Source organism: Balaenoptera acutorostrata, chromosome 8 (assembly GCF_949987535.1).
Source record: "Balaenoptera acutorostrata chromosome 8, mBalAcu1.1, whole genome shotgun sequence".
In the NCBI taxonomy this organism is placed as follows: domain Eukaryota; kingdom Metazoa; phylum Chordata; class Mammalia; order Artiodactyla; family Balaenopteridae; genus Balaenoptera; species Balaenoptera acutorostrata.
Window position 1 is genome coordinate 59455040 of NC_080071.1, and position 22654 is coordinate 59477693.

The 22654-nt window shown below is 40.3% G+C and overlaps 2 protein-coding genes across 3 annotated transcripts in view; both read left to right on the top strand.

Moving 5' to 3' along the window:
* Positions 1-6865, top strand: part of LOC103004188 (shugoshin 2-like) — a 48472-nt gene extending 41607 nt beyond the window's left edge. The window contains exons 9-10 of one of the 2 annotated variants that reach the window (XR_009008979.1): positions 5698-5759; positions 6795-6865. The gene's annotated coding sequence lies outside the window, so the exon portion shown is untranslated. Of the gene's footprint in view, positions 1-275; positions 308-5697; positions 5760-6794 lie in introns of those variants that run through there. The other variant, XR_009008980.1, reaches the window with a different exon arrangement.
* Positions 1-22654, top strand: part of AOX1 (aldehyde oxidase 1) — a 73419-nt gene that overhangs the window by 9449 nt on the left and 41316 nt on the right. The window contains exons 3-18 of the mRNA XM_057550923.1: positions 276-372; positions 1885-1993; positions 3483-3609; positions 5698-5759; positions 6775-6864; positions 7517-7597; positions 8437-8581; positions 9299-9391; positions 10258-10400; positions 10591-10684; positions 12034-12143; positions 13167-13351; positions 14292-14454; positions 16539-16631; positions 20957-21126; positions 21480-21606. Of these exons, the coding sequence (XP_057406906.1) occupies positions 276-372; positions 1885-1993; positions 3483-3609; positions 5698-5759; positions 6775-6864; positions 7517-7597; positions 8437-8581; positions 9299-9391; positions 10258-10400; positions 10591-10684; positions 12034-12143; positions 13167-13351; positions 14292-14454; positions 16539-16631; positions 20957-21126; positions 21480-21606 (1889 nt within the window). The remainder of the gene's footprint in view (positions 1-275; positions 373-1884; positions 1994-3482; positions 3610-5697; positions 5760-6774; positions 6865-7516; positions 7598-8436; positions 8582-9298; positions 9392-10257; positions 10401-10590; positions 10685-12033; positions 12144-13166; positions 13352-14291; positions 14455-16538; positions 16632-20956; positions 21127-21479; positions 21607-22654) is intronic.

Consider the following 22654-nt stretch of genomic DNA (forward strand, 5'->3'; position numbering starts at 1 on the left):
AGACTCTTCCTTTTTTTTAAGTTTGGCCTTATTTTTGGCAACCTGGGGTCCAGTTGTTTTAAAAAGGAGGAGACTAGATACAACACGCAAATGGAAGTCAAGAATTTACAAGATTATAAGTAATAGCAGCTAAGACATACATACATTATTTGATAAATAAGTATCAAACTTAACTGTACATTTAAGAGTCTTTGATGGTGTTGTCTCCTAAGGTCAGAGCTATTTCACAAAGAGAATTATGGAAAACACATTATCTTTAACTGTGCTTTTTTCAGTCCGACTCACAGGAACTAAATATGGCTGTGGAGCGGGAGGCTGTGGTGCCTGCACAGTGATGATATCACGATGTAACCCCATTACCAAGAGGATAAGGTACCTTGCTGCAAAGTGCAGATACGGTTGAATTTTTGTAGCATTGAACTCTGTTTTTTTTCCTTCCTTTGGTAAATATGCATTGAGCACCTACTATGTGACAGGAACTGTGATAGGCATTGGGGATACATTGATGGGCATCAAATCATTCCGGTTCCAGCAAAAATGTTACATTCCCAGCCCTCCCTGATCACCTTCTCCATAGCAGTGCCCCATCTCACCTCGGCAACTCCCTACTCCCTTCGCCTATATTAAGGTATTCATAGCACTTCTCACCATATGTTTGTGTATGTATGTATTGTCTATGTACCTGTGTATTGTCTATCTTCCCTCAACTAGAATATATACTCTACAAAGGCAGGGATTTTATCTGTCTTGTTCACCAATGAATCCTAGTGCCTGGTACTCCACCTGGCACACAGTAGGCACTCAGTAAATATTTACATTTATTTAATAAATGAAAAATATTCTTCCAGTCTTTCTTTCTGTGTATACTTAAGGAAGCATACTGCCTATACAGCTTAGAAAGCTCTATTTTTTGCTGAACTTCTCATGAATATCTTTTCAAAATAATAAATATAATTTTAATGGCTGTATATGTTCTATTGTTTGGGTGTATCAAAACCAACCCCCAAATAGTGATCACTTAGATTATTTTTTGGTTTTCACCATTATAAGGAGTGTGAGCATTCATGTGTATACATATGTTTATATTTATGTTTGTGATGATGTCTTTATGATAGATCCATGGAGATGGAATTAGAGGATAAAAGAGTGAGTGCGTCTTTAAGTTTTTATGCCTTCCAGCAAAATGTCTCTCAGAAGAGCTCTATCAGTTTACATTCTTTTCAGCAGTATGTGAATTCCATCTTCCCAAACCTTTGCTAATAATGCATATTACAATTTTTTAAAATCTTTGTCATTTTCTTTGATAAAAGTGATTTCTCATTGCTGAATTTGAATCTCTCTTGATTGCTTTTGAGGTTGAACGTTCATTTCATGTATTTATTGGCTATCTGTAATTTTGTTTGGTAAATGAGAACATTTTAGGAGTCGTTTTGAGTTAGACGTTTTCTAGCAGTAGGTTTGTGGGATTGAGGAGTTCTGTATCCACACCCTATTTCTTCTTCTGAGGCACAATATCAAATTAACTTCATTGCCCAACTAACCCCTTGCCCAGCATCTACTTGGAGGATGAAATATGCTCTAGGTGATTGTCACATGTGACTGGAGAGGAGAATGTCAGCCCCTCAATCAAGAGAAAAAAACAAAGTTAGTGGAAACTGGTCTGGAGTTAGAATTAGGAGGCCTAATTTGAATCCTATCTGACACTCCAGCTGTGATCCTGAGCAACTCACTCTGACCCTCAGAGTCTTATTCAGTAAAATGGCCATGAGCTAAGGACAAAATGTATATGCAAAGCCTGGGACATTATACAAAACCTGCCATGTTGGAGGTGCTCCTTTCCCAGTGGATACAATGTAGTTTGTGCTTCTCTTTTGCATTCTGAAGACATTATCCAGCCAACGCCTGTCTGATTCCCATCTGTTCTCTGTATGGTGCTGCCGTCACCACAGTGGAAGGCATAGGAAGCACCAAGACCAGGATTCATCCTGTTCAGGTGAGGATGCACCTCTTCTTCATAGGGTTTCTGTGCTTCATAAACCATTAATGACATGATGAGTTCTTGAAATTAATACAGTAGAGCAATGAGCCCTGCTGCTTGGTCACAGCCAACAGATGACACCAAGCTGGGGGCCAGGAGTGAACCCTGGGACATGTGACTGACTTCTTGGAAAAATACTTTTGAAAGACTAGAGAACTTTCTCCTTTAAAAAAAAAAAAATCTTGACATCACTAGCATTGTTTTCTATATTCTAATTAGATGGGACCTGTCCGTTTTACATTTTCCAAACTTATAAAGAAATGAGAGCCAAGTGCATTGGGGGATATAATCTTAATTTTTTTTTTCTATAAAGAGGAAAATAACATGATTTTAAAGCTGAGTGAAAATCTCAGCTACCAAAAAGATTTGTTAAATTTAGGGCTTGTTCGGAAGATATATAATAGGAGTTGTTAATGAATTTTGAGGCTTTTCTCCTAAGGAGGCACCTTGTTAGAACTTTGCCTCAATGAAAGGGCACCTCAGACTCCTGACTCTTTCAATTATTTATACATTGCCCAGAAAAATGCTGTTGCTACTTGTTTTTATCTAAGTTAATGAGTACTGCTTAAGAGGAGAGAGTGGAAGAGGAAAAAGATAGGGGCAACGGAGAAAATGGCCAAAGTTCAAATTCTCTGTGCTTGAAGGAATCTTGGGTTCTGTTTATTTTCTATGAAACCTCTTTGCCTAGAAGGAGCAGATTCTGCCTGGATATGCTTGTGAGACTCGGCTGTTCAGAGGCATGAAGACACCCTTTCATTTAGTACCTGCCGCCCATCTCCTGGGTGCAGTGTAGACAGATGATGGCTTCCGAAATGGGGCTGCACCTTTGAAGTTAGACTCCAAAGAGAACAGGCTAGGGGCTGGGGGGAGATTTGGAAGAGAAATCAAGGCAATGTTTCCTTCTTGATTGTTTTTTGGATTAATGATGGCACTTTGTAAACGAATTCCCGTGTGCTGAAGCGTTAGGGCAATAGTGGGCAGATAAAGGCACTTGGGAAATACTTAAAGTTTTTTTTTCCCCTCAACTTGAATATAATTCAGTTTATTTCTTTGAAGGACTTCCTTTATCTTAGTGGTTCCCATTCTGGGCTACAGATTGAAACACCTGGGAATCTTTAAAAAATATATGTCTGTGCCCCACCCCCAGAGATTCTCAGTCAAATGGTTTGGGGTACTGCTTGGAGCTTGGAAATTTTAAAGCTCCCCTGGTGATCTGAAAGCTGAGAACCTTCAATGAAGCTCAAAAGCTGTTGAGGACCAGTCATCACGGCCACCCCAGCCCAAGAAAGGGAGACACCAAGGCTGAGAAGGATTTTCCAGGGCTTCTTCTCCAACTTTAATGTGCATGTGAACCGCCCAGGGATCTTGTTAGAATGCAGGTTCTGATTCATTAGGTCTGGGGTCAGGCCCAAGATTCTGCCTTTCCACCTTTCTGTGCTTCCAGGAGAGGATTGCCAAGTGTCATGGTACACAGTGTGGCTTCTGCACCCCTGGGATGGTGATGTCCATCTACACGCTGCTGAGGAACCATCCAGAGCCCACCCTGAGTCAGTTAACTGATGCTCTTGGTGGTAGGTTGTATGTGTGTGTGCTTTAATTTCTAAATGATGTTGATAATGATAGCTAATATTAGACATTTATCAGGTGCCACACACTGCATTAAGTGCTATATAAACATTACCTCATTTACTCTTTATGATAACTTTATAAGGTAGGCATTATTATTATCCCCATTTCATAGATGGAGAAACTGAGGTTTAAAGAGAGTAATTTACTAAAAATTATGCCACCAATAAGTGGAGGAGTTAGTTTGTTCAAATCAGGATTCAAACACGATCCACACATTGCACTTGACTGATATATTTCTCAAGTCTCTCTTAATCTGTAAGAGTCTCCTCCCTTTTTTATTGTTTGCTTATTTTAATAATAATTAGAAAGCCAGTTTATTCATTTACCCTTGGAAAGAGTCCAGTTATCTCCACATGCAGCTCTCTCCTATTGGGTGGGTGCTCTCAGGACAATATGAAGTTATCAGAGAGCTCCTGATGAATACAACATGACATCAAAGAGACTGACATCTTCTGGTGATGCTTATTTTAAAGAACTGCCTTTATCTGGAGCTAGTTTATCAAGTTCAGGAGCTCAGTGTGTGTGTGTGTGTGTGTGTGTGTAGCGGGAGGTAGGGGGGAGCATTGGAGGAGGCCTTCATTAACAAGACTCTGAACAACTCTAAGGAATAAGAGCCTCCCAAACCCTATTTCTGGTGAAATTCTCCATGGCTCTACTTGTCTGCTGTCTCCCAGGGACCTTATTTCTCTGCTATGTTACATGGGCCTAAAGCTCATGTGTTCGGTTCCTCTGCGAAAGTGTTCCAGGGAAGACAGGACTAAACAGAAATAGAAAGGGGAGGTGCATAAGACACAAACTGTCTTCTGCCTTATTTCCCTTAAGTCTTATTATGCATTTGATCTCATGGCTGTTTGTGATGTGAACAAGTGACAAGGGGTTCTCAAATTTTCGGGTGCTTAAGACTTACATAGGAGTTTGTAAAGAATGAAGATTCCTGGGACCCAACCCCAGAGAGCTGGCTGCAGTGGCTTTGTGTTTTAAATAGATGCCAGATTTGGGGGTTGGGGGAGAACATGGGATATGGACCACTGTGGAGGAACACTGGCCTAATGACTTATTGTAAATAAATTGTGTGCCCAATTGCTTCCAAAGTTTAAAAATTATCTTTGCTGCTATGTAATGCCTTTGATCTTTCTATCAACTGAAGCTTAGCTCTTTTTTTTAAATATCAAAAAAAAATGATGTACAATGTAGCTTTATTTACATTGTCTTTTACTGCATATAGAAAATAAAATTTTTTTATTGAAGTATAGTTGATTTACAATATTGTGTTAGTTTCAGTATTTTTGCAGACTATATTCCATTATAGGTTATTACAAGATAATGGGTAAAATTCCCTGTGTTATACAGTAAATCCTTGTTGTTTATTTTATATATAATGGTTTGTATCTGTTAATCCTATACTTCTAATTTGCCTCTCCTGCTTCCTTCTCCCCTGTGGTAACCACAAGTTTGTTTTCTGTGTCTGTGAGTCTGTCTCTGTTTTGTATATTTGTATTATTTTTTTTAATTCCACATATAAGTGATATCGTACAGTATTTGTCTTTGTCTGACTTATTTCACTTACCATAATATTCTCTAGGTCCATCCACATTGCTGCAAATGGCAGTATTTTGTTCTTTTTTTATGGCTCAGTAACATTCCATTATATGTATATATACCACATCTTCTTAACCCAATCATCTGTTGATGGGCATTTGGGTTGTGAAGCTTAGCTCTTGAATGTGCCTATAGACCAAGAGTTCTTGGCTTGAAATCATTGTGTTCTTTGGGCACCCATCACAAGCAGAGGATATAAAAACTGTTTACAGAGAGAAAGTACAAATAGCTGAGTTGTTAGACTCTACCTCAAGACTATCAACCAAGTATCCCAAGTAGCTGACAAAAAAAATCCGACTTTGTGGATTTGGGGACCAAAATGTCAAACAGTGCTTCCTTCTTGGATGGGGCCCTTATTTCCAGCATGCATTTGGCAGACGGTGCCTCTCTCGAGGTTCCTTGATTAACAGAGTTGGGTTTTTCCCCTTCAGGTAACTTGTGCCGTTGCACTGGATACAGGCCCATAATCGATGCATGCAAGACTTTCTGTAAAGTGAGTAGAAAGGAACACATTTTTGAGTATATTTTTTCCTCAGTGAAACAAAATGGTGCGGGTTGGCAGGTGTGATTAGGAGAATAGCCCATTGTCGCTAATGCAGGGCTACTTCTTATCTCAAGGTCCGTAATTGCTGTTTGTTACTTGATCTTGAGCAGGGCGCCTACCCTGGTTCATCGAGCTTGCCCTGGTAGCCACGCAGGCAGCACCTGAGCACTTCGACATTGGCTGTGGGTCATTGTTCCAAGGGGTCTTAACTGGCCTGCTTGTCTGGGTTGGGTACCCTGCCCCGCTGCTCCTGCAGCCCTCTGAGCACACCCCTATCACAGCGCTGGGCACACGGTGGTGCAATTGCCCATTTGCTCTTCCGTCTCTTCACCAGAAGGTGGTCTGCTTGATGCAGAGGCTGAGTCAGTGTGCACCAACTGAATAGGCACTCAGTCGATGCTTGTTGAATGAATAGATGAACAAACAATGTTGAAATGAGGGACATAAGACAGCCCTTTGGAATTTAAATGATGAAATCAGTGTATCATAAGAACAGAGTGATAATAATAATACTTATTATTAATATTTCTTTATTAATAAATTATTAGTAATAAATTAATAAATTATTTATTGTTAATGAAATATTAAATCAACCATTGTTAATATTTATTGCCATGTGCCAGACTTTGTTATAAGATCTTTACAGCCTGGTGACTATAGTAATAATACTGTGTTGTGTACTTGAAATTTGCGAAGAGAGTAGACCTTAAGTGTTCTCACCACACACACACACACACACACACACACACACACACACACACAACTGGTAACTGTGTGAGTTGATGGATGTGTTAATTAACCTGGTTGTGGTGATCATTTAACAAAGTATACGCATGTCAAATAGTCATGTTGTACACTTTAAATATACACAGTTTTATTTGTTAATTATATCTCAATAAAGCCGAAAAAATATTTAGTAGAATCAACAATAAGATCTTGATTATTTCTTTTTTTCACCCACTAGACTTCTGGCTGCTGTCAAAGTAAAGAAAATGGGGTTTGCTGTTTGGATCAAGGAATAAATGGATTACCAGAGTTTGAGGGAGGAAATGAGGTCAGTGAAATGTAAATTTTTTATAAGATTTTCTCAGGACATGAGTAGAGACCAACTTACCTTTAGGAAGACTAAATGGCTGCGTAAGGTGACTAATTTGAGGTGTGTCAGCATGTCCCCTCCCCCATTCTCACTCCATCTCTATCAAAAAAAAAAAAAAAATCTAACCTAACAACTTCATCCCTCACTCCTGCTGTTACTCTCGGTCACGTCCAGCTACCTATAGGAGGGAGAACACGTTGATCTCTTATTGTCTCTTAGTTTAAAAAAAGCCTTCTTCAAGTCTTTTTTCTAGTGGGGATTTTAGGGAAATGGAAGGGCAGGGAGTGATAAGAGGGGTGGCAATTCAGGGGAATGTTCTGGTTCTCAGTTGTGTCTCACGCTGCTGCCTCCTGTGCTCCCCCCAGGCTCCGAGGAGCATGTGCAGTTGCTGAGGGCCTTGGAGGCCCCCCCCAGCATCTGCGCTGAGATCCTGGTGACCTGGTCTGTGTTAGAGCCCTTGGCTTAGAGCCCAGGTACCATAGCTGACCAGTGGGGTTTTTTGTCTGTCTGTCTCTTCTATGCCTATCTTCATCTGACCTCATTCCACAAAGGACTTAAAGTAGGGAGAATTGTCTGATGACAATAACTTCTGGTACTTTCTCTTTTTAAGACAAATCTAAAACTCTTCTCAGAAGAGGAGTTTCTGCCATTGGATCCAACTCAGGAATTGATATTTCCTCCTGAGCTAATGGTAAGTAAGACAAAGTTGAGCTCATCCTAGAGGAATTCACGGTGAAACGCCAGGAAGGATATTTGCTTATGGATCCTCTCAAAAGCTGATTGGCGAATAGGTAATATCCACCTGCCATTCTCAGTCCAAGGTCTAAAGAGTATGGGACCAGGGCAGAGATGGGGGAACGAGGGTGGAGTCACCACCAGGGGACAGTTGAATGTAAGAAGCAGCAGGTAGTATCTATTAAAAAGTGTCCTGAAATGACATCACAGCATTTGTAGATTTAGACATGTTTTCTATTTCCGGTTTTGCTGAGTTTTATTGTTCCATTAAATGTTTTGACGAAATTAAGCATGTAAAGTATTTTTAAACATTGAAATGGATTCTTTTGAGATATAAAAGCACCAAAGGGAGATGTATTGGAATAGTCTCCAGAAGGAGTAAAATATTGTCACATTTTATCTTGTACTCTGATTCCTAGTAAAGCTCTACTTTTAGGTGACTTTTTTATTTTATTTTATTTTGTTTTTTATTTTTTTCCAATGCTGATATATTTTTTTTAATATTTATTTATTTGGTTGAGCTGGGTCTTAGTTGCAGCACATGGTCTCCTTAGTTGTGGCATGTGAACTCTTACTTGTGGCATGTGGGATCTAGTTCCCTGACCAGGGATCGAACCTGGACCCCCCGCATTGGGAGCGCCAAGTCTTATCCACTGCGCCACCAGGGAAGTCCCACTTTTATTTTATTTTTTAAAAAGATCTCTATCTCCTTTGTCTGTTCCTGTAAAGACAGAGCAGAAACAGGTGGAAATATTATCACGAGACGATCTTGAATCTTTATTGCTTTTTCAATAGATAATGGCTGAGAAACAACCACAAAGGACCAGGATTTTTGGTGGTGATAGAATGACATGGATTTCTCCAGTGACCCTGAAGGAACTTCTAGAAGCCAAAGTCAAGTATCCCCAGGCCCCGGTTGTCATGGGGAACACCTCTGTGGGTATGTAGATCCCCAGGGACTTCTTATGAGGAAACTGAGGAAAAGGGCTTTGGAGAGGAAAAAACCTCATATATGCATGTTCTCAGAAAAAGCAGTCTGAAATAACATTTTAAATCATTTATACTTGACTTCCCTTGAGCACTGCTCAAGAGTCTTTTACAACTTCCATCACATAAGTGAATTCCTATTGCCCTAACCGGAGCAGTGCACAGAGCTGGACCCAAGAGGCCTGCTCCGTGACAAATCAGCAGCAGCAGCTCCAGTGACAGCTGTCCTGTCTTTCCATGTAGAGACTGATCTGGGGCTTGTATTTGAAATTGCTGTTTCCTCTCTCAGTGGTGTCTCAATGACCATAATAGGTTTTCTTAAACTGCAGTGACAGGCTCTTTCTATGGTGTCCATTGTAAACTCAGTTTGACTGCCTACTTCTTTGAGGAGTCTCCTAGAGTCTTCCCAAGGAGAATTTTGAGTATGCCACAAGTGGTCTTGGACGTGTCCGCCAAGTTTTAAGGCTGACGAGTCCAAAGAGTTCCCCAATTTTAGTGAAAATCCACCCGTCCGTTCTCTGTGTGTGCGATTTGGCAATGAACAGACCGATAGATATGTAATTTTTATATATTTAAAGACATCAGTTTTAATCACAATTTCAAAATTTAAAAGGCAGTTAGCCCCCCTTCATCTTAGTCTGCTTATTTTTTTTTTTTCCTAATCCTTCAGGGCCTGACGTGAAATTTAAAGGCATCTTTCACCCAGTTATAATTTCTCCTGATAGAATTGAAGAACTGAGTGTTGTAAACTATACAGATAATGGTGAGTTCTTAAGGTCCCGATTTTCTTAGTTAAAATGCATTAATCAGCTTATTTGCTTTGCTCAGCAGACAAGCAGAAAAAGTCTTATTCATAATTATAATATACAGAGAGATTCCCTTGTAAGGTGATAACATTCTGGAGGAGGCTCAGGGAAGAATTCTCTATGATTATACGAGATACTAATTGTCTGAAGAGTCGGATTTTCACTGAAGAACTTTTATGTCTGCTGTATGAGGGAAATGTAACAACTCTTCAGTGAAGGGTACTGTGCTAAGTGCTGGGTAGAAGATAAAGATGAGAGTCTTTGCTCTCCAGAAGCACAGTAGTAACCAAACAAGTTTACGTATTAAGCAGCTTACAAACTGGCTTTTCCATTTCAATAAAGGAAATTGATTTAATGACAATGATGAGAAGCAGTGAAATGGGGGTTTGGAGTCTGGCTCTGGAGTCCAGTTCCTGACTCTGTCATATATTAGCTGAAAAACTTAGTCAAGTTACTTAACTGAACCTCAGTTTGTGTGGGGCTATTAATATTTCAAAACTTTGTTAGAATTCAAGAAGATTCTGTGAAGCATTCAGCATAGTGCTTGACACAGTGAGTATTCAGAAAATTTAGCCTCCATGACCTCCATCACTCTCACCCCCGCCTCTGTCACCAACACCATCACCTCCTTCACCATCATCATTACAACCACTGTTAACACCTCCATTACCAACCACTATTCCCACCGTCACCACCATGACTACCAGTAAGCAGGGTAGCATGTATCTAGCATAAAGATCCCATATCTGTAGTCTAAAATCTAATGGACATTTCCAGGTCAGCAATGATCACATTGCGTTATCTACAAATGGTTTCATTTCAGGACTGACCTTAGGTGCCGCCCTCAGCCTGGCTCAGGTGAAGGACATCCTGGCTAATGTGATCCTGGAGGAGAAGACACAGATGTACCACGCTCTCCTGAAGCATTTGGGAACTCTGGCTGGATCCCAGATCAGGAACATGGCTGTATGTATCTGACGACAGTAACATCTAGTATGTGTCCCATGAATGACTGTCCCTGATAAATCATGACATTTTCATTCTTTTGGAACAGACAAAAGGAATAGTTTTCCAAAGTCTTGCTCGATTCTTATTTTACCACTTGTGTCTTTATAATTACATAAGTGGAGTGAAAATAACCCATTATTTTAAAAAGTCTTTAGGGGGCCACATAGTGAGCAGGCATCCAGATTCAGATCTGAACCCCCTCCTGGCCGTGGGCAACTGTACGCTCAACTTGCTATCAAAAGGTAAGTGACAACTCCTTCTTAGGGATTACTCCTTCTTAGGGATTATTAAACCCTGTTCCTCCTACCCTTTTGCCTCTCTAGGGATGCAGGAAGTCCAGTTTTGAAAATTACTGTCCTTTATAATATTAATAATTCCTTCTGCCTTTCTGGATGCTTGGAAAGTTGGTCAGTCTGGTCCTAAATGCACACACACCCAATGTCTCCATCTCTTTCTTTTTGAGGACTTGTGCTAGATGTTTTCCCATACTTGTCACCTGACATCGACCAGTGTTTGTTAGTGTCCCGGTGTGATCTGAATAGTGGAGAGAACTCTAGGCTATTGACAACGATTGGGCCCCTTTGTCAGAGACTTTCTCCAGGTGGTACAGGAGTGTGTGACACCCACGTCATGCTCAAGCTGTCGTTGATGGAAGCCTGCAGACCTTTTTCTATTGAACAGTGCTTGGGCTTCATTCTATATTTATTTACTTGAGTTTTGTTTTTTGAAACTAAGTCCAGGACTTTGCATTTATTTCTTTTATTTTAACTTTGTCGACAGTTATTAGGACGTTTTCATTGGTCCTCTATACATCTGGGTTTTTTTTTCATTTAGAAATATGTACTAACTTTCTGTTACCTGCATTATTAAATGCCTACTCTTCATATCATCTAAACCACAAAATTATCTTAAGGAAGAAGATGTACATTCAGTTATCAATTTAAGTAACATCCTTTAAAAAAATCATTTATTGAGAAATTGGTTTTGTGATGTAAATATGAACATCAAAAGCTTCTTAGCTTTATCCCAAAGTCCTATTTCATTATAGCTTTAAACAGTTCCTCCCCCCAATATACTGATTAAAGAACAGAAATTCTTTTGGTGCTGAGAAAAGATATAAACAAATAAGACTGCATCCCACTAGTATAAAAATTCATTAAAGGCAATTTATTTATTCACTACTGTATCAAGTAGGGTTCTTGGTTATAAATAAATGTTTGTTGAATGACTTTATTAGAATATCAAAAGGGATATTAATGTCCTCTCCCTTCTTACAAAGCTCAAAATGAATCGTGCTGTTCAGAAAGAGTGCTAAGGTCCAACTCTACCTGACCTCTGGTCTACTCTGCTAGATATTTTTATTTATAATCAAGCAAGGAAGGCAAAAAAAAAAAAAAAAAAGGTGGGCCCTAGATGGGAAGAAACATTGCAAGATGCCATTTCATGGTGAAAGAGTTTTAAACATAGGAAGAGCACTTTTTTTCTCAAACAATAAATTTCCTGTGATATTTGGTAGAATTATTTCCCAAGTTTTGGGATTTTGATTGTTTAATAGAACAGATTCCAGGGAAAGTGTCATTTCTTTCCACAGAAGGAAAACGACAGATTCCTTTAAATGAGCAGTTTCTCAGAAAGTGCCCCAGTGCTGACCTTAAGCCTGAAGAAATCTTGATCTCAGTGAACATCCCTTATTCGAGGAAGGTGAGAATGTCCTTTCAATTTCTTGGTTTTACTTGTGAGTGCACAGCTTGTTAATTCCAACATAGGGTGGGTTAAGAAAAGGTGTTGAGTGTTTGCAGTGGAGAATATGAGGATTTGTGAATAGTTATTTTTCACTTGTGTTCTATACCCCCCATCATTGCTAGAACCTGGAGGCCTTTGACTCTGCCTTCCTCCCCAACCCTGCCCGTCACCTATCTCTCATTCTCTGTGTCTCTTTCTCCCTCCCCACCTTCCCCCCACCCAAACCAAACTCTAAAGTTACTTTCTTACAGATTTTTAAAAATTCTTTGTCCTGTGAGGCTTTTTCCTAAATAAGACTTGAAACTATACTTCTACTTATATTTTGAGGTTTTGAAGAGGCTATAAATTTGCAATAGAACTTAATGGTAAGAAGAAGGGCTTTGGAGTCAGACTCAAGAGTGAATCCTAGTTTTAGACCTACTTTGACCCTGAGCTCATTACTGAATCACTCCTAATTACAGATTCCTCATCTGTAAATGCAAATAATCAAGCTTGCCTTGGAGGGTGTATGAATTTGCTAGGGCTGCCATAATAAAGAACCACAGCCTGGGTGGCTTAACTACACTCTCACTTCTGGAGGCTGGAAGTGTGGTATCAAGGTGTTGCAGGGTTGGTTTTCCCTGAGGCTTTTCTCCTTGGCTTTTAGATAACTATCTTCTCCCTGTGTCTCCATGTGGTTTCCCTCTGTTTGTGTCTGTGTCCAAATTTCCTCTTCTTGTGAGGACACCACCATGTTGCATTATCACCCACCCCGATTATCTCATTTTAACTTAATCAGCTCTTTAAAGACCCTATCTCCTGATACAGTCGCATCCTGAGGTACTGGGAGTTAGGACTTCAACTTATCGATTTTGAGGGAACACAATTTGGCCCATAACAGAGAGTGTGACAAGGATCAAATGAGGCAACATAAACAAACTGCCTTGTGCATAGTTGTCCCTCAGTGTGTGTCTACAGGTGCCACTTCACTTTTGCTTTCAGTGGGAGTTTGTGTCAGCCTTCCGACAAGCCCAGCGGCAACAGAACGCGCTAGCGATAGTCAATTCGGGAATGAGAGTTTTTTTTGGAGGAGGAGATGGCATCATTAGAGAGTTATCCATTGCATATGGGGGCGTTGGTCCAACCACCATCTGTGCAAAGAATTCCTGCCAGAAACTCATCGGAAGGTATGGATTCATGTCCTTAGTCTCCAAGTAATAGAGCAGCTCTTTTTGTGGTATCATGTAATTACAAGAAGAAAAATGCTTACTACCTTTCTGTTTAATGACATGGAATTCCAATAAGATCTCATGATTATTCCCATGTGTCTTAGTGAATTCTGAAGTGGGCACCATACAGTTTGTGTGTGTGTGAACCCATCTCCCGATAGTCTATAGACACAGTAAGCAAAGTGAGTAAATCTGCATTCTTTATTGTAAGAGAATAATTTACCATTATGAAAGATAGATTATGGGAGTTTGTTTTATAATAACTTGCTAAATGCACGTGCATACCTAACTTTTTTATTTCTATACGTAATACTAGTCGCCAATATTTCTTGAGCATTTACTAGGTACCAGTTAACATTTCAGAAGTAATAGACTAACGGTTTAAACCACAATCTTGATTGAGCCACACTGCCTGGGTCCAGACCTCAGTTCAACTCCTATAAATTATGTGATCTCTGTCAGCTTACTTAATCTTACAGTACCTCAGTTTCCTTATCAGTCAGGGAGATAATCACACCTCATAGGACAGTTGAGAGGATTAAATGAATGGATACATATAAGGTATGTAAAACAGAACCTGGCAGGCAGTAAACGTTCTAGTGATATAGGGGGCAGTTACTCCTGGGCTGAGGACTTAACATGAGTTGTCATTTCTTTCTCACGACCATTCCAGGCGGTGTGTTCTACCATTACTGTGCTTTTACAGATGATGAACCGGGGGGCCCAGGCCAGACACCTCGAGAGTGGGGGACTGGGATTTGAACTTGGCTTGCCTGACTCTGGAGTTTGTACTCTTTTCCTCTTGCATTAAACTGTCGCTATTTGTCTTACAAGCTCACTGAGCCTGTGAGGTAGTGAGTCCTGTTGGGCTAGGAGTCTTCTCTTTTGACGCCCACAGGCGCTGGAATGAAGAGATGCTGGACGCAGCTTGCAGGCTGATTCTGGATGAAGTCTCCCTCCCAGGCTCAGCCCCAGGTGGGAGGGTGGAGTTCAGGAGGACTCTCATCATCAGCTTCCTCTTCAAGTTCTACCTGGAAGTGTCACAGATTTTGAAGAGGATGGTATGTGGAACCGACCATGCGTTACCTTTCCCAGTCTTGGGGGCTCTGGGGATACGCAAAGTGGCGGCAACAACTCCCTGCCAGATAGCTGTAGAATAGAATAGAAAAGACAACCCAAATCAGAGCCTCACAGGCTTGCTGGGCGTATGGCAGGCCGTCTGTTGATGGGGTGAGTGTTTGGGGAAGAACGGCGAGTAGAGCACAGAGTTGTGCGGGATTTGGTTTCATACCACTCAGTTATTTTGTTTCTGACCTGTTGTACGTCTCCATGGTGTTCAGAAACTTGTTAATGATTTGAATATATTTTCCCTTAGGAAAGCGTTTCTTCCACCTGTCGAGGTTTACCTTTGTACGTTTGGCTTTCTTCTCTGGGTTCAGCTTTGTTTTCTCTCACTTGTAAGATGGTAATGGCAGCCACTCCACAAGGTTATTGAGAAATGGGTCATCATAGGAAAAGGCTTCATATGGTCCCTAATGCTTCAGAGAACCATGGTGAAGACTGCCTACTGGGAGTCATAATCACAGTCTTAAGCATCCGGGCATTCCTTCACCTGGCCTCTCTTATGGCAAACAATTAGAGTTACAAGACTGTTGGCTAGGGAGGATACAACTAAAAAAAGTTTGGAATAAATTTGCTAGACCCAAAGGGAACTTCAACCATATTAGTTCATTAATCCCAAGCTACAATCAGCGGACCAAACTAGACTAGAAGCCAAGAACATTCCTCATGTGGTATAGAAATTAGTATGATCACTTTTTTTTTTTTTTAAATAAATTTATTTATTTATTTATTTTTGGCTGTGTTGGATCTTCGTTGCTGAATGCGGGCTTTCTCTAGTTGCGGTGAGTGGGAGCTACTCTTCGCTGCGGTGCGTGGGCTTCTCACTGTGGAGGCTTCTCTTGTTGCAGAGCACAGGTTCTTGGCACGCGGGCTTCAGTAGTTGTGGCATGCGGGCTCAGTAGTTGTGGCTTGCGGGCTCTAGAGCACAGGCTCAGTAGCTGTGGCGCACGGGCTTAGTTGCTCTGCAGCATGTGGGATCTTCCCAGACCAGGGCTCGAACTCATGTCCACCTGCATTGGCAGTCAGATTCTTAACCACTGCGCCACCAGGGAAGCCCTAGTATGATCACTTTAAATTAGAGGCAGAGTTCTCTCTTATCATTGCTTCTGAAGGTATCTTCTCATTATACATGAGAACTAAGAACCAGAACAGTTGTATCAAAGTTTTTAGAATAGAAGCTTGAAATCATATATAAGTGACATATTGTCACTATGTAATCAAAAGAGAAGAAGTAATAAAGCCAACTATAGACTCCTCCAATTAATAGCAAACTAATACAATTTATTGGATGAATCAAATGATATAAATTACAGCTTCCATCTTGTAGTCTTTTACCTTCTATTCAATTTCCTCTATTAATATTCCTCTGCTATTAAAAATAATAGCCTTTGTTGGCTTTAATTTTCTGTTAAAAATTTTTAATTGTAAAAAATGACCATTAGGTGCACTGTTCAAAGTCTTGCCTAAGGACCAAATGACCCACTTTTCCTCAGCTCTAAGAAGTGTTCCTCCTGGGGCCCCAGAATGCTTACTGCTGTGAGGTTGTGGCAGAGATGCAGCCCGCCGCATTTTCTCTTCTTCCTGATTGGCCAGGTGGTACAAAGCAGAGCTTGATGCTCATTTGCAATGGTGTACCTTGGCTCTGACTTTTTCCTGGTTTAACTACTCTCTTCCTTTCCAATTATTTACTTAGCTTCTACTTTCCTGTTTTATTGGTTTGTAAGTCCTCAAATCATTTAGGAAGGCATGTGAAAGTATCATAAGAAACATAAAGATATTGGGAGTCAGTAATCTACTGTTTTAACGTGGCTCTTTGTAATATGTGGTCATACATATGGACCTTCCAGAGTGTGTGTCCTGGAGGTCAGGGAGAACCCTGTTTCTACTTCCAGGATTCTGAATTAGGCAAGTACTTGACAAATGTTCGACTTTACAGTAGAGCTGCTTGGTAAGAACCGTGCTAGCCTCCCTCCCAAGACCATTCTGGCATATTTTAAACATCTACAATGGTTCTACTTTTCAGGACCCTGTTCACTATCCTAGCCTTACAGACAAGTACGAGAGTGCTTTAGAAGAGCTTCATTCCAGACATCACTGGAGAACATTAAAGTACCAGGTTAGTGGCTTTTTTCTTCTTTTTAGTTCAAAGGTCCTGGGCTAAAGCTTCTTCACTTATCTCTCAGGGATTGTCAAGATGTATTAGCCCAAGCTCCCCTTCTGGAGAACCCACAGCCTTCTTCACTGTTAATTAAAATTTCAAAATCAATGCAGTATTGTGATTAAAAATAAAGCTAGCAGTGGTAATTTTTTTAAATGTCTGTTTTCAACTTGAGGACTGTGTGTTTTGTTCTGTGACCTTGTACCACTGACATGAACAAGCTGCCTAGTTTTCCACATGCTCTTGCCCTTGACATTGTGGAAGTCAGAACACAACCAAAGTCAGAGCTGCTGATTTATTTTGTTTGAATGTGGAGATGCTCTGCTCCCCCAGTCCCCATTCTCCAAGTGTTTTCTCTGCGAGTTAGAGTTTTAGAGTTGAATCAAACGTAAGTTCTAAGAGCTAATTTCAAGGTCTCCTAGTGAAAGCTGCCTATTAGAACACAATTCCTCATGACTTTCAAACAGAATTTTCAGCTACAACATCATAAGAGTATTGCCTGAAGTCCTCCTATTGGTAAACTGGATAAGATTCAGTGCTTTTCCTTGAAATTGTTATCAAGAAACTTTACCTTGAGAGTTTTATTAAGTCAAGAACATGAAAAGGCTTTTTAAAGATTCTTTTTAAATAGATTCAGTTCATTGGATCTATTGTTGAATTTAGTTATAAAAGCTTACAGTATGTCATAACAAACAGTTCCCTGTTGGTATATATCTCTTCAGTTTTTAGGTTCAATATATTCAAAATTCAAATATGCCAAACTCCACTGAAAGTGTTGAAAGTGATCATTTTGAAAGTCAAAAATAGCTTCCCTCTTCCCCTGTGTAAAATACGACCACTGCAACGTTTGGCTTATTTATAAATACCCTAACATTGCCTTGACCATGGAATAAACTTCAACAACCACAGGAACAACAACAAATTAATGGGCTTTCAAATCATCCAAAGAAAAGTGATAATCTTCACATAGTTCGTTATTATAGATTGCAATACCAAGTTTTGGAAGTAGTGTATCTCTCATATATATGTTTTATTTTTGTTTTTCCTCTGGGTTTTCACACATACACACACGTGTGCGGGCACACACACACACACATACCCACATTGCTAAGGGAACTTCAGCAGTCATGACCAACATTAATTTTCCCAAAATCAGTTAATTTGCTTAAAAGCCTTTTGACAGAGATCACCAGTTAGAGGAGACAACGTTCTTTCCTCCATGGTATCTTTAGCCATATAACAAGCACAAGCAAGTAATCAAATACAACCTCTTTCATTAGTAGACTCATCACAACTGACTTTTTTAAAAAAAGTGTTATAGCTTCAGCTAAATTAATCAATTTTATATTTATAGATATATATATATGAAAGATATATTTTGGTATTTATCTTCAACCTTTTGGCAGGCAGGGCTCACAGCAAGGTTTCAAAACGCTTTTTTCCCAAAGCAATGATGTGTTTCAGTATTGATAGTAAAAAGTATTATGTCATAGAAAACTCCCAGAGCCTATGTAGAGACCTATGAATGTGTTTCCTTAGTGTCTAAGCTTATGGATTACCTGGAATTTTGCTCTTCAGGATAGAAAAAATCTCTTTGGATTACAAAAAAAAAAAGATGTGGGTGATTTTTCATTCAAATGTTGTTCAAATGAAGAACTCCACACAGCATTATAGGGCAGCACTTTGGGCGTATTTCACAGCGGGAATCAGTCCCTACCATCTGAAACAAACCGAACCTGATACATTTTTTTCTTTGGATCACCACCTCAGCTTCTCAGAGAAGAGGGAGAAGAAGCCTGCTGAGAGCACTTGGCTGTGAGGATGGGGCTGGTGTGCATTGGGGCTGATTCAAATCCCTGTTCATATTGCCTGAACCCCAACATGTAGAATTTTCTCTCATTTCCCCCCTTCCCCTACATTTGTCGCCTAATGTCCACCTTTATTTAACGGTGCCTAGGCCAAGTTCTAAATTATTTTTCTTCATAATCTTCTGCTTTCTAGTTTATAAAGTCAGGATGAACACAACCACCACAAAACAAAACACAAAGACTTAGCCAATATTCCCTTTTTGGTGCATTGTCTTGTACTAACCACAGAATTGAAGTTTACATTTAAGTGAAGCAAATATGGGCTTTAAAACAACAAATGTTTATCAGGAAGTATATATTTTACTGTAAAACAGTAAATTTTATATGAAATAGGAATAAGTTCAGAGCATCCTACACATGTCTTATGCCAAATTCATTTGAGAAATGACTCTACTTTCTACATATAATTGTCAGGGAAAATTTGGCTGATATTTTACTTGTTGTCATTTATATTATAAAAACAATAGGGTTTTTTTCTCATTTCTCCAATAACCAATAAAAATGCTGAACGCGTTTTCAGATTACATGTGCCACTCTCCTTTTCCGTCTGACAGATCAGAGGTTTCTCCAGGTTCCTGCCTAGAGAACCTCTGATCTATCTCAAGCTGAAGGTTTATTTTTTGAGTCCCTCAAGGAGGTTGGCAGTGACTGACAGCCATTCTTCTCGGGTCTCGTGAGCAGCAGAGGGGCTTGGGGAGGTGTCTTTTCACAGATACCTTTATGTAAAGTTCCCATCGTAACCATGCTGGCTTTCCTCCATTCATGGTATTTGGTAAATGGAATCCAAATGTTCAGAGAGGCAAAGAAAGCAAAACACCTGCATGAGAACAAAACATGACAATCAGTGGGATCCCAGACAGCTAGGGTCTTTCCCTTCCATTCTGTGGAGCAAGAGCCTCAGAGCACTTTCGTTGAACCAAGGGAAGCTTTGACTTTGGCAAATCTGCAGCTGTGATTGACATGAGCTACCACTCTAGGTGGAATCAAACATCTCATGTATTGTCAATATGTAATAAGTAGGCTTTCTCAAACTGTGCATTCTGGAAATCAAATACAATTGTATTTACTTTTTAAAAATTTCTCAGATGCCTTACATGATCCTGAGCTGGAAACAGGTCAGCTTCTATGGCTTCTTTTCCTCTCAGTAGAGGTGTTGACCAGCGTGTGTTCTGTTGGTGCCTTTTCTGTCTTCCCTCCTGCTGTGTGATGTAGAGGAGCACTGAGAGCCTCATCTCAAAGACAGAGTCCGTGCCTCACCCAGGCTCAGGGTGACCCCGTGAACAGCAGTGTGGAGCAGCTTATGGGGTGGCAAAGGGAGCCTCCATAGCTTTTTCCGGGCCTTACCTTGGCCGACCCTCCTCATGCCCAGGTCTTCCTGAGGAAGCCTAGGGGGTCTGGCCTCAGCCCTGGTGCCGGATGCAGTGCTGACCCCGCGAGTTGTGGACGGGGCAGCTCGGCACTGCTTCGCAGGCAGCTCCTCCTGCAGAGCTCCAGGCCCCAGAGCTGCCTTCTCCTCTGAGAGTAGACTTTTGGGAGTGGCCGCTTGGCTGGCAACTTTCCTGGAATTTCCGCCTCCCACAGTCCCATCACCAGCCCCCTCGGCAGCCCCAGCCTTGCCCCTGGTCTCTGAGCTTGGTCTATACCATGTCTCTTAACCCTTCTTTCTTCATACCTCCGATTCTTCTTCTCCCAACCAAGAAAGCTAACAACTCTCTCATATTTAAAATACTGGAGGAGATGTTATGTTTCTTAATTTCGACTTTGGTTAATGAAGCATATTTAAGGTAGTTATAAAACCAGTGGCAAGACATTTTACTCCGTGGGTCTCTAAGAAAAAGTAATATTAGTGAATCATTACTCAAAATGCAGCTTCCTTTGTCTTCATTCTTTGTCAGGATTGTCTGAGTTATGAGTCTTACCAATTATTTCTTAGACTTCCTCACTCAAAGTAGAAAATAAAAAAAGCTCTTGTGGTTGAATGCATGCACTCATTTTCTATAAACATGGTCATCAGGCTTTTCTGCAAAATAGTACATGTGCCATGCTTAGCTACAACAGTAAAATAATTTTGATAATAAAAGTTAAAGAAATACATGAACTTTTGCAAGAGGACATCATTTTATATTGTCAGGAAGAAAGATTTATATTTATTTACTTACACAGATAGAATTTGCATTAGAGATGTTTGTGGTCTATATCAAAATAGTGGGGAAAAAAATAAGAACAACATCATGGCTATACACTCCAGTTTGCCTACTGAATTACTGAAATAGGCTTACTGTCCTGGTGTTATTAATAGTGACGTTTTTATTTTCGAAAGTGTTCTGGTTTGGATGTAAATTATATAGCTCCCCTCTTACGAGAGATGTGCATAATATGATTATAAAAATGATATGTTGATTATTGATTAAACAGAATGCAGACCCAAAGCAGCTTCCTCAAGACCCAGTTGGCCATCCCATCATGCATCTGTCTGGTATTAAGCATGCCACAGGTGAAGCCATCTACTGTGATGATATGCCTGCAGTGGATCGGGAGCTGTTCTTGACTTTTGTAACAAGCTCAAGAGCTCACGCTAAGATTGTGTAAGTGATAAGGTTTTTACCCAGTAGACAGAAATGATTGCCTTTTTTGGCCAAGTCACATTAGTGAAAAGTAACGGTTTGAAGAGGATAAGCTATTTGTTGGCAATGTCCAATGTATTAGATTTGAAGTGAAATGGGATCAAAGTGTAGGCTTCACCCCAGTTTGTCCCTCCGTATAATAACTTCATTGTCCCAGGAATTTTTTCCCAATTGTCTGGCATAGAACTATTGGAGGGTTTTGGATGTATCTTCCCTCTCTCGTATCTTATTCTCTGATTAAGCCCGTTCTCTGTGGTCTGCAGGCTGCGGGGCCGGCCGCTCTGAGTAGCCCTGTTCTGTGTGTCCTCATCTAGGTCTGTGGATCTGTCAGAAGCTCTCAGCCTGCCAGGTGTGGTGGACATCCTGACTGAGGAACATCTTCATGGCATCAACTCCTTCCGCCTTTTAACCAAACCTGAGAAACTTCTATCGACAGATGAGGTGCTGCATTTTTGCTTTCTGTTTTGAAAGTAACTTCCTCAGTTAATGACACTTCGTATTTTCTTAAAAGATAGCATTGAATTTGGCACATCATAAAGGATGCCAGTATCCTTTGAATGCTTATTATAAATCACTATATTCTAACAGTGAATTAGTTCAAAAATATTCATTTTCCACGTAAGTAAAGAAGTTGACTAGTTATATAAAAGATACTCGAGCGTTTTATATTTTCTAGCAGTAAGATCATGTGTTGCTTTCATACTTATGAAAGGATATATGAGAAGAGAATAATGACTTTTATTTGCTGATACTTTCCCTGAGAATCCCTTGCCATTGCCCCAGTCTCAGTCCAACGTCCAAGTTCAAGTGGTAGCTCCACCATGAAGTCTTTCCTTATCCTTTAATCCAGGAGTTCTCTCTCCCTCTCGGAACTCACTCTCTCTCATTCATTCATATGCCATGTGTTCAACAGGCATCTTTAAAGTGAGCACCTAGTGCCGTAGGTGAACAAGACCCCTGTGGTTCTTGCCCTTGCAGAACTTAAAGTCTGGAGGAGAAGGCAAAGTGGACCTTTATTGCACTTTCTATCTTATATTGAGCTTATGTATTTATGTCTATGTCTTACCTATTTCTCCTACCTAGCAAAAGGCCTTGAGTGAGGGCCCACGTCTGATTCACCGGCATATTCCATACACTGCTTCCTACAAAGCAGAGTAAATGAGCAGAGGAACAGTGATAGCATTGTTGCCATTTGAATGTTTCAAATGATTAAAACATCGACTACTGTATCTCAGGTTATCAGAAAATGCAGCAAGGGCAGTGTCCAGAAGGTTTTCTGCATAACTCCAGATTCTCAGTTCAGTGTTTACCCAAAAGAGCTTTATCATTTGGAAGAGTCCCTGCCTCTGGCTCTCACTAGCAGACTTAGTTGATAAAAATGAAAGTTTGGTGACTGAGAGTCTGAAGTCAAGGTTGAACCTCCCCCAAGGCAGAGGACAATGAGAACTATGGCCTTTGTGCAAATGTTAATTAACCAAGCAAAGCCATC